The 11192-nt window shown below is 36.6% G+C and overlaps 1 protein-coding gene across 1 annotated transcript; it reads right to left on the bottom strand.

Moving 5' to 3' along the window:
* Nucleotides 1-7244: 7244 nt before the first annotated feature.
* Nucleotides 7245-9518, bottom strand: LOC115991844 (patatin-like protein 7). The gene is made up of 2 exons (XM_031115791.1): nt 8448-9518; nt 7245-7892 (listed from the first exon to the last, which is right to left on the bottom strand). Exons 1-2 carry the CDS (start codon nt 9417-9419, stop codon nt 7515-7517), a joined length of 1350 nt encoding a protein of 449 aa, XP_030971651.1. The 5' UTR covers nt 9420-9518; the 3' UTR covers nt 7245-7514.
* Nucleotides 9519-11192: the final 1674 nt, after the last annotated feature.

The raw sequence follows: 11192 nt of genomic DNA on the forward strand, positions 1-11192 counted from the left end.
GGCGAATGAAGTTATTGCAAGCTATGATACATTATGTCTTGCCTTTTTATTAGTTTGTGCACGAGCAATATTGCACGTGACATTATTTTGTTGCCTAGTTACATAACTTGTAAGATCCCAGCCCCAAGCTATTTACGATGTTACACGCTCATGATTTGAAAGTATATTCTTGAGCTCAACCCGAGCTTTTCTTTCCTCCATAAGCAAAGGACACTGGTTCTTGAGCTCAACCTAAGTTTTTTCTTTCCATGAGCATTGGACACTAGCGTGGTACAAGTTAAATAGGAGACTGCCTCTAAACCATTGTGATTTAGTATATTGTGGGAATTGGCTGTTTGACTAATATTCCTAGAGAGATACAATGGGTATGCAACACAAGTGTTGTGTAGAATGCACTTGGTTTGATAATTACTTTGGGTGGGTTGTATACTTGGAAGTGTAAACTGACAATTACAAAATTTTACTCGTAAAGGGTCAGGTTAAGCATTTAAGTAACATGTCAGTTGTAGCTGAAGTTGAATAGTGTTGGCATTGATTACTCTCTTTTGGTCTACATTGAACATTTGGGTCTAAATGTGAAATACTAATTTTGAGCGCTTCATTGTGCAAGTTTTTATCGTTAAATATATTGTTATTCTTCGTATAATTTGATGAAATTGGTACCGATGGATAGCGAAATTTTTTAAATTGACTGAAATGATTGTGTAAGTGCATTGGCGTGCTAGAGTGTTGTGCATAGGCAGTATTGCACATGATGATGTGCGTAAGATAGCTTGAGTGGGTCAGTGGGACCATCTAGGGCTGTCCAAGCAAACCGAAGACTCGTCGAAACCGACCTATCAGACCAGAATTGACCCATCACGACCGAATTGACACCTTCGACGGGTCGGTGATGGGTCCCAACCATTAGAACCCGACTCTGGCGAGTCGAGTGGCAGGTTTCACCCTAAAAAACCCAAGCTACCCGACCCGCCCAACAAAACCTCAAAGAAGGCTAAAATTCGGTGACGATCTGGTGCTTCTCAGCTCCGATTCAACCATGTTTGGCCTCCCTTTACTTAGATCCACTCAAATCCTTACTTAGATATGCTTAAATCTAGCGAATCTAGCCCAGATGTACTCAAACTTGGCCAAACTCTGGTAAGCTTGACTCTAACTTAGCCAAATCTCATTAGATCTCGTCCAGATTTCCATAGATCTGAAGGAATATCGGCCAAATCTCGTTAGTTCTGGCCAGATTTTGGCCAAAATTCGGCGATATCGAAAAATCCGAAACCGACCGATTCACACCTGAAAATCAATATGACTCGACCTGATTGATCTGAAACTTCATTTGGGTTGGTCGCGGGTCGAAATCTTCCCCACCCAATAAGGTCAAGTCGAGTCCGGGTTGGGCACAAACTCGACTCGTGGACAACCTTAGGACCATCTCGCTTGGATGAACCCTCGCCTTCATAATGAAGCGAAAGTAATTTAGGGAATTAGAGAGTCAATCAGAGCGTCTTCCTTTAATAGGGTTAATTTATTTTTACATTAGCATATTGTTTATAGACATGAGCTATTTTGCCTCTTATGTGAAAATTCCACCTAATTCTGCCTGAGTTTGATGTTGAGATTTGCCTAATATGTTTGCTAGTGATATTGAGGTTTTTTTTTTTTTTTTTTTTTTTTTGGAGAGGGGACGTGGGGGTGGGTGGATAAGTTTGTAGGGATTCTCCAAGAAATACTTAAAGAGACATACTTGTAATGCGGTAAGTTATGGTGCTTTGTGATGAAAATGGCTAGAGTATTCCCTAATATCTTGCAATTGGAATCTGAGAATGGGAAGATTTCAAGTAGTAAAGTTATGTGAATAATGGTACATTGTGTTGCAATTTTGGGAAATGCATTTTATTGCCTCTACATCTTTTAACTTGATGTCCTGTTGGTTGAGATTATTTGCACAATGTGAATTCCATAATGAATGGCGTTCCAAGTATGGTAGAACATATTATTAGGATTTAGAATCACATTGAGCAGGTAAGTAAGATTACTCATATTTTCAACATGGTGGGAGAATTAACTAAAGAAAAACATTAATAGTTTTTCCTAGAAACTTATAAATTGAATGTTTTCTTTAAAAAGAAACCATCAATACCATCTTGAGGATGATTACCACATGCTTGCCTAAGTAGGAGCAAACATATTTGCTTAGAGATACAACGTGGCATACTAAAATAGCAATTCATGTTTAAGCGAAATATGGTCAATTTTTAGTAGTTGGTTGGGCTTAAGCTTTAGTGGGATACCCAAAAAATTGATTAATCCTCGATGATGATATGATGGCTTTGTAACTAGGAAATGGGCCATGCAATTTTTATTTTCTTATTTTTATGAGGATGATGTAAGTATGAAATTTATTTTAATAAAGATGTACTTTTTTGGGTTTCTTGATCTTTGCCCATAAATAATTAAGTAGGCGTAAATAAGCACTCATTTGGGTAACCCATTAAAAAAGCCCTAGATTTATGGTTTTTTGCAAGATGGTATGTAATAAGCATCTTATTCTAGACAAAATGATTCCGAAAGAAAAAAAGTGGCCACTCTCATAGGCATAGGCAACCATGAGCCACCCACAATTCCTTGCCGATATAGGCAGAGCTAGGGGGTGCCATGGGGGCCATGATCCTTTGCTTTTGAAATTTTCAATTAATTTTCTTTTACATTTAGGGTCCGTTTGGATACAGCTGAAAACTGAAACTGAAAAACCCTGTAGCGAAATAATTTTTAAATGTGTGAATAGTATCGTGGGACCCATTTTTAATGAAAAAATTGCTGAAAAGTGAAATTTGTGGGTCCGTGAACAGTACACGATGTGCTGTGATTGGTCAAAAAAATTTGAAAAATCAAAGTTTGCGGCTACTGTTCATTGAACAGTGCATGAACAGTAACCGTAACACCCAAAACGCGTGAAAAAAAAAAAAAAAAAAAAATCCTGAAAAACGCAAACTCAGGATTGGGCAGAAAACGCCCAATCCAAACGCACTCTTAGTAATAATCTAAAAATTACACAAAAATGTATTCACCGGCCCCCCCCCCCCCCATGAAAATTTTCTAGCTCCGCCACAGTTGCTGACTCTTCCCCTCTCTCTCTGGATTGCTCTCCTTGTCCTTGGGTTCCATCAAACAAAGGGACTAGGATTTGGTTTGTTAAAGATCCACTTGCTTACAATCAAAAGGAGCACGTGGAATCCATTGGTGAGGCTTAGAGAGGGCCTGGAAAGGAGTAAAGGTTCGTACTTGGTACTCTTCCACTGTGTGTACAGTCCTCATTAGGCTTTGTCTAAATGGTATGTTAAAGATTCAAAACCCAATTTAGTTTGATGCAAAATTTCTTTTCTAGGTGAATCCACTTCAAATAGTCTGCCAAAAAAACCAAAGTAGTAGTACAATAATGTCCAAGCAAGCAGCCTTAGGGGTCCCTAAACTTAACACAACCCCCTCTCTATAAACATAGCATCACGACACGCACGCACGCACGCTACAATTGTCAACAGAAAAAAAAAAAGACAAGTCTCTTTTAAAAGAAAGCTCACTTCATGCAAAAACTAGTCCCCCACAACTCGATAGTCTACAGGCTTTTCATACACAAAAGAGATCAGAAACAAGCTCATAACTAGAAACTACAAAAGGTAATAGAGACAGTCTTAGTAGTACTACTCTTATTAAAGTTGCGCACTATATATCAGATAGTACCTTAACTTCCAATCATGTTCCAAAATAGTGAGTCTAAGCTTCACAAGCACATTTCCACACAGGACCACTTTGTTACCTTTTTTTTTTTTTACCTCTTAAAACTGATTTTGAGAAGCCTCGTATTGTTCTCAGAATCGTGCTTTGCACTGCCAAACGCGTGCAGTGTTAAAAAGAGAGCCATTTAATTGGTTGGTCAGGCCAGTGATGAGAAATACATGCAAAAAAAAATTTAAACTTGAAAGTGACATTACGAGTTGAAACTTGAAAGATTTGAAACATAAATAGATTACATGGAAAAAGAGAACTGTAACTTCAAAGTTAAGTTTAACAACTCTGTGTGAAATTTGATTTAAAGCAATTTTAATTGGGGGACCAGATCGAGCAGAACAGAGGGAATCAATCCCATGGGGCACACTAGGCACTTGAGTATCATTTTCACCGCCCTTTGTTTCAAATAGAAGGGACGGTTAAAGGAAAAAACAAAAGTGAATCCATGATGATTTTGTTGTTTCAAATTTGAACTAGTGGTGGGTCTACTCATAATGTAAAGTCTCCCTTTTTTATCTTTTTACTTGTTTTTATACAAAACGCACCAGATTACATCAAAGGAGTAAATAACAAAAATGCTCAAGTTAAAATGTAGCTAGACCTTAGAATATTGAAAATTTAGAAACAAGTAATGAAGTCAGATCAATTCTTAATTGATTTATTTTATACTTGTTGTAGGCTAATTTCTATGTACCAATACAAGTAATTAAGGCCTATGAAACAAGTACCACACGTCTTGGGGCCTCGAATGATACGGGCTTTGATGGATAGGTAGCCCAGCGTAAAGCCGAGCAGTGTACAAAACGAACAAAGTCAAATTTAGGCTGCATGTTTTTTTTTCTGCCTTTCACACAGTGGTCCAAGCCCACACAAGGAATCTAAGAACTACTACTTATAATTAGGGACAGCAATTTTGCCACACTCCACTAGACCCGCTTCTCCCTATTTCGCCCCATGGGTTTTTTCCATCCCATAAAGATGGTGGGAGCGGGAATAAGGCGAGATTTTAGTCCTGCACCACGAGACAGGGATAGATTTAGACTTTTTAGACCCAACTCACCACCCCGCATTAATAATGGCTAAATTATAAAATTTTCATACTCTAAAACTTTACTATTTAAATAAACATATCATTAACTTATTTTATTCTACCTAACAAAGTTTTTTGTCTTTTTTTTTTTTTTTTCCTAGCAAGGTTGGAAATAAGGTATCAATTTTAACATTTTCTTTTGTCTGTGTCATAAACAAATTTATATACTATTGAATCATTGATTTTGTATTATGAGATTTTTTTTTTTTTGTGATATTGTCTTGTTAAACACTTTAATAATATTATTCAATTTTTGCTAAAAATAAGTTTGATTTGATGGGATAAAGTTTTTTGTAATTTCAAATATATTTTTATTAACAAAACAGATTTTATTAAAAAAAATTGTAATGGTTGTGGGCAAATTAATAAGAAGTAGAGTTTTACAGGGTGTGGAGGGGCTTTGAGGGGCCCAAGGGGTAAGGATGGGGAAAGAAAATTTTTCCCGTCATTTAGGGCGGGATAGAGATGGGGTAAGACAAAATCATGTGGGGCGAAGACAAAGACTCCATCCTTCTGACCCGCCCTACCTTATTGCCATCTCTACTTATAATGTGTGTAGAATCGGAGATTACACACGTTAAAAAGAATAATCAGGTGTTTAAAGAACTCTACACATCCACTTTATCAATTAAAAAAAGAAAAAGAAAAAGAAAAAAGAAATCACAACATTTCTACACACCATTTAGTTCATTGTTTACACCAATAAAAAATTCAAACCTTCAATTTGCAAACTTTGTATGTTTTAATAATAATAAGTTTATTGACATGCAAAAATTTACGAGATTATTTATAAGTTGATGTGTTTTGCCACTATTGATTTATGTTAAAGTAAACTATTAATAGTAGGCAAACTTGAAGCGTTAGCGGTACGAATAAGAAAACTTAAAAAAATGTGAATTTGTGCGTGTCTCTAGACCTATACTATACATGTTTCAAATGTGCTAAGTTCCCCAATTTTGACTATCTAAATCATTTGAACAGTTTAATTAATCTAGTGACTTAAGAATGACGTGTTTACATGAGTGTGCCTAGGTAAGTGTTTATGCAAGGGATAGAACCCTTGAGTTGAAAGTCACTAGCATGACTAGGTACCACTTGGGTCAGGAGGCTCGGTGGTAACAATTTTTTTTTGGGGGTAGGGAGCTAAATTGTGGGTTCAATTGACACTCCATATTGGACCCCAATTTAAGAGGAAATAAGAAAGAGTTTTTTGTTTTCGTTTTTTTTGTTTTGTTTTTTGTTTTGTTTTTTTTTTTTGTTTTGTTTTGTTTTTTTTGTTTTTTTTCATTTCAGCTAATTTGAACAGAATGACATTTGAATACCCAAGCTAATAACATTTTGGTTCAATTGGAATTTTTCAATGGCTAGGTTCGATTCCCCATCTCCCAAATTGAAGGTAAAAAATAAAGGAGCATTTTTGTACTCGAGTTGAACCCAATCCAATGAAAATACCAACTACCCAAAATTATCATAGTTGATATAATTTAATTTTACCCAATATGCTTTCTAAATAACTCATTCCACCTAAGCAATCAACAATATACCATGAATTTACATCAAACTAGTGAGTAATAATAAAAAAAAAGTTTATACTTTCAATTTGCAAATTTGTATGTTCCAATAAAAAAGTTTATAAACATGCAAAAATATACGAGCTTTCTTATAAGTTGATGTGTTTTGCCACTATAGATTTATGTTGAAATAGTATAAGTATTAATAACAGGCAAACGTGAAACGTTAGCCGTAAGAATAAAATACCTTAAAAAATTGTGAATGAAAAATGTGAATTTGTGCGTGTCTCTACTCTCCAGACCTACACATGTTTCAAATATGCCGAGTTCTCCAATTTTGACTAACTAAATATTTGAACTCAATTTAATTAATCTAGTGACTAAAAATGAGGTTTTCAGGTTTTTTTTTTTTTTTTTTTTTTGGTTGCTCTAAATAAAAAAAGAGGTCTCCGATGTGAACTCATTGAAACAATATAAAGACTCCTATCACCAAATCACACTCTGCGATAATTACATCTGTCCACTTATGAGGAACAAGAAAAAAATAACATTTTTTTGGGGCTAAATTGGAAAGGACAACATTTAAATAGGCAAGCCAAATAATTTTTTGGTTCACTTATAGCCTTCTGTGTCCCTAATGTTCAGGTTAGATCTCCATCCCCCAATTTAAGAGGAATTAAGAAAGAATATTTTGGTTCAACATTTGAATACCCTATGTAATAATCTTTTGGTTCAATTGGCATTTTTTGGTCTCTCCAATGGTGAGTCCAATCCCCATCCCCCAATTAATGTAGGGGAATATATATCTATATATATATATTGAGTACACAACTTCAACCCAATCCAATTAAAATGCAAAGTACCCAAAAGGTTGCATCGTTAATGTAATTTAATTTTACACAATATGCTTTCACAATAACTCATTCCATCTAAACAATCAACAATATACCATAACTTTACATAAAAACTAGTAACTTATACAAAAAAAATATAGGTCCACCGAGCAACTCATTTCAGCTCAGACTCGGATTTCATTCATCACGAGCGGCAGCAGAGGCATCATAAATAAACTCAACTCAATTGTCTTTTTTTTTTTTTTTTTCTCCTTTTGTTTTAATCACCCAAATTAACTAGCAAGAAGATAGAGTTGAATTTGATAAAGTAGTAGCTGAAGATGTTCTTGGTGAAGGTGATGACTGCTTCAATGTCACAGTTGGTAAAATGCTAGTTTTTCTCCTCTCTTGTTCTTTAATTAGATCTCCAGCAAACAGTTCTAGCTTCTCTAAATTTGTGGTCTCAACCATCTTTTTCCCTTGAAATAAAACTGACTCCACATTTTTCTGTTCCAACATGTTTTCTGTCACGGCCAACATGTCCATGCTCTTGCTAGAAGAATTCATGCCCTTCTTCAAGCCACTATGCTTTTTAGCTAGACTTTCATTTGCCTGAATGCGAACATAATTACTTGTCCTACACTGACCAAATGCCCTTGAAACTGCTTGATCAACCTGTAGATTAAAATAAGAAAGATTCAATGATTAGCATACCCACCTAAAACAAATTAATCAATTGAAACTCACTTTAGTTGTCTTTTCTTTTCTTTTCTTTTTCGATGAATTTAAAAGTACGAACCAAATAAGCTAAAAAAATACACAAAGGACAATACAAGCCCACGTTCAGATTCCTCAGCCGACAAAATTGTTTAAAATAAACAAGAATAATACTTTTTTTGCTCAATAAAATAAAACTACTCTTAATTAACTAATTAAATAACCCTGTTAGGTGGTACTTTCATCTCCATTACCATTAAAATTAAGAGTGATGGAGTAATTGTTATGGATCCAATATATTTTATTACATAGAGTTTGGTTTATGTTTAATGTATTGTAATATTAGATGGATTTTAGCTATGATGTCAATCTCGTATCCCGAATTCAAGATTATGTCTCTTAACTTCTTTCGAAAACGTAATATAATATTTATTTATTATATGATAGGAATCTAACTAATCAAATTCATTCTCATGTAATTTTTTTTTTATAGTAAAATTTGTAATAACTTACCATATCGGAAGCTCCATCTCCGGCAATTCTAACAAGCTGAGTTCCATTGGGAATTGAATTTGCAACATCAAATTGGGACTCCCCATTTCCTAAAGACACCACAAGCAGATCCTCAACTCCATTGCACATAGGAAACTCCTGCTTGTTAAGCAGCACGTGCGTGATAGCCGCAGCCGTCGGATTATTCATCGCCACCTCCCCATTCACGGCCAAGATCTTCGTCCTCCCGTCCACCGACTTCATCTCCACGGGCCCCACAGCCGACGTGGCTGCACACACGTCCTTCATCTTGAAATCGTAGCCGTCGAATTCCACAGCATCCGCGCGGGAAAACACGAACGGCCCGTTGCTGGAGAGGTCGTAGCAAGGGATCAGAACCGTCTTCAGCGTGTCTTTCAGGGTGGCTGACTCCCCAAAAGTCTTGGCGAAGAGTTTCTCCAGCTTCGCCGGACGGCGGAGGAGTCGCCGGAGAGTGCTTTCCGGTGACACCCGGAAGAGCTTGCGGCGGTTCTGGATGAGGAAGCTGAGTGCTTGGTCGGCCGTGAAAATGGGGTTGCCGTCTTTTCCTCTGGTGAAGAGAAGTGCGGCGAGGATTCCCCCGGCGCCGGCTCCGGCCACCACGTCGAAGAAGTGGGCAATGCGGGCGTTGGGGTTGCCGGATTTGCGGCGGAGAAAAGACTCGAGACGGGCGAGGGCTGTGGCGGCGAGGATGCCGTCGGTGGCGCCGCCTCCATCTATGGAGAGGACTCGGACTTTTCCGACAGAATTGTTTTTGCTGATGTTATTGGTGGTGGTTATGGGCTTCAATTTCAAGTTTTCTTGGAGGGGAGTGGTGGGAATGCTATCATAGCCGAAGAGGAACTTGGTTTCAAGGATAGAGAAGATTTCATAAGACAACTTGTCTACGTCAAAGAAAGAGTCTTCTTCTAAGTTGAGCATTGGGTTTGACACTACTGTCACTGCAGCCGCCATTTTAATGTTGTTTTTCGGAAATCTTAATGTTTTTTTCTGTGTGTGAGAAAGAGAGAGTTATGACTTTACGAGCGTGTGAGAGTGAGAGAGAGAAACGAGAATTGGAATAGGATGATGAAAATGGGGAGGCACCGGATTGCCTTTATATAGGTGTGGAGGTACATACGTGCGTACTGTCTCTGTCTTTGGTTGCTGTGTCATTCACTCATTTGTGTGTGCGATTTTATTTTTTTTATTTATTTAAAATTTTTAAAATAAATGTTTCTGTGATTTGTGAATGTCGTGGAATGAGCATTTGGTAGGCGACTAATCGGCATCCGAGTAATTAACTAACACTGATTATCATATGTTTATTTATTTATTCTTTATGTTTTTGTTGCCTTTTGGAATGGAGGGAGCAAGAAATTTTGAAGTCCCAGACGCCCAGTGGAAACACATCAGGTTTAGACCTTTTGTATTTCTTTTTCTTTTTTCTTCTTTGTAAACGCTTTAGTTTAGTGTTCTTATACAAACCTTATTTTTATTCTTTCTTTGACTGAGAAAAAACACCCAGCATTGTTGAAACTCTATAGAATTTTAGTTGGCCCGTACAAAGAAGAATCACAGAGCTCTATCCTTATGTTATGTTCTCGAGTAATTACTATTTGACCCTACAGTAGACGTGGTCTTCACAATAACAAATGCAATCCAATTTTTTTTTTTTGTTTCCCAGAGTGTATCCTCAAAGCTTTCAACCAGAGACTAATCACTGTTCGTGCCAGGTCGGCCCACGAAGGGGTAAAGCACTGGCCCAGGGATTCTTTTCAAAGTGCAGGTAGCATGACTCGAACTAGGGAGCACACCTAGTCGAACCAAGTACAAGCACTCTGAGACCAAGCGCCGAACCGCTTGGCCAACCCTACTGGGTTAAATGCAATCCAATTAATACCATACTTTTTTTTTGTTTTTGGGTGTTATCACTGGATAAATCTTTAGCGACTAAGTGAGCAATACATGGTGGAACCTTTTTTAACTATATCCTGTCTTCAGTTGTGGTCTCAGCATTTTGCTGTATTATGAGTAGCTCTTTTAGCCTCACAACCGATTGGCGACCGAATAGGCTATGAAGTTTATTAAGAGTGTTCATGGTTTAGCACGGCCAATTTTAGGGAGATTTTTGAGTTGCGTCACTAAGTTTCGTGTTTGCAAGATCAAAACAACTGTCACACCACCTAGATTGGCTTTCAGGCAATTTTTGTAGGTAACATAAGTTGAATCTGAGACCCACAACCACAATTTTTTTTTTTTTTTTGAAAATATCCTTATCTATCTATCTATTCTTTATATATAACAAGATTTACTCTTTGATTTAGACTTTTCTAAAGGTCAAAAGTACTTCATCCAATATCCAATAAACTTCTCCTACAATATTTTAGGAATAGGGTCTATAATGTCACAATATTTATACTACTACTATTTAAGGAGTTTCCTCCGTTTGGACTGAATTTTTTTTTTTTTTTTTTCAAAATATCCCTACAGCCTATTTAAGTAGGGGAAAAGCTTGAGGATAATAGTATAAAAATATATCTCTAACTTTCTCCTAAAACATTTCCTACAAAATAGGATTACTCTCCCACTAACTCACTTCTTCAAAGCAACTATACATTTACTGTATTTTTTTTTTTATAAAAAAAAAAATAGTAAAACAAGTTAAACAAAAAATAAAAAATCATCATCACATTTATCTTCCTATCAAATTATTAACTTTTACCAAAAAAATAGAATAACCTTTGA

Source organism: Quercus lobata, chromosome 5, assembly GCF_001633185.2.
Source record: "Quercus lobata isolate SW786 chromosome 5, ValleyOak3.0 Primary Assembly, whole genome shotgun sequence".
Taxonomy (NCBI): domain Eukaryota; kingdom Viridiplantae; phylum Streptophyta; class Magnoliopsida; order Fagales; family Fagaceae; genus Quercus; species Quercus lobata.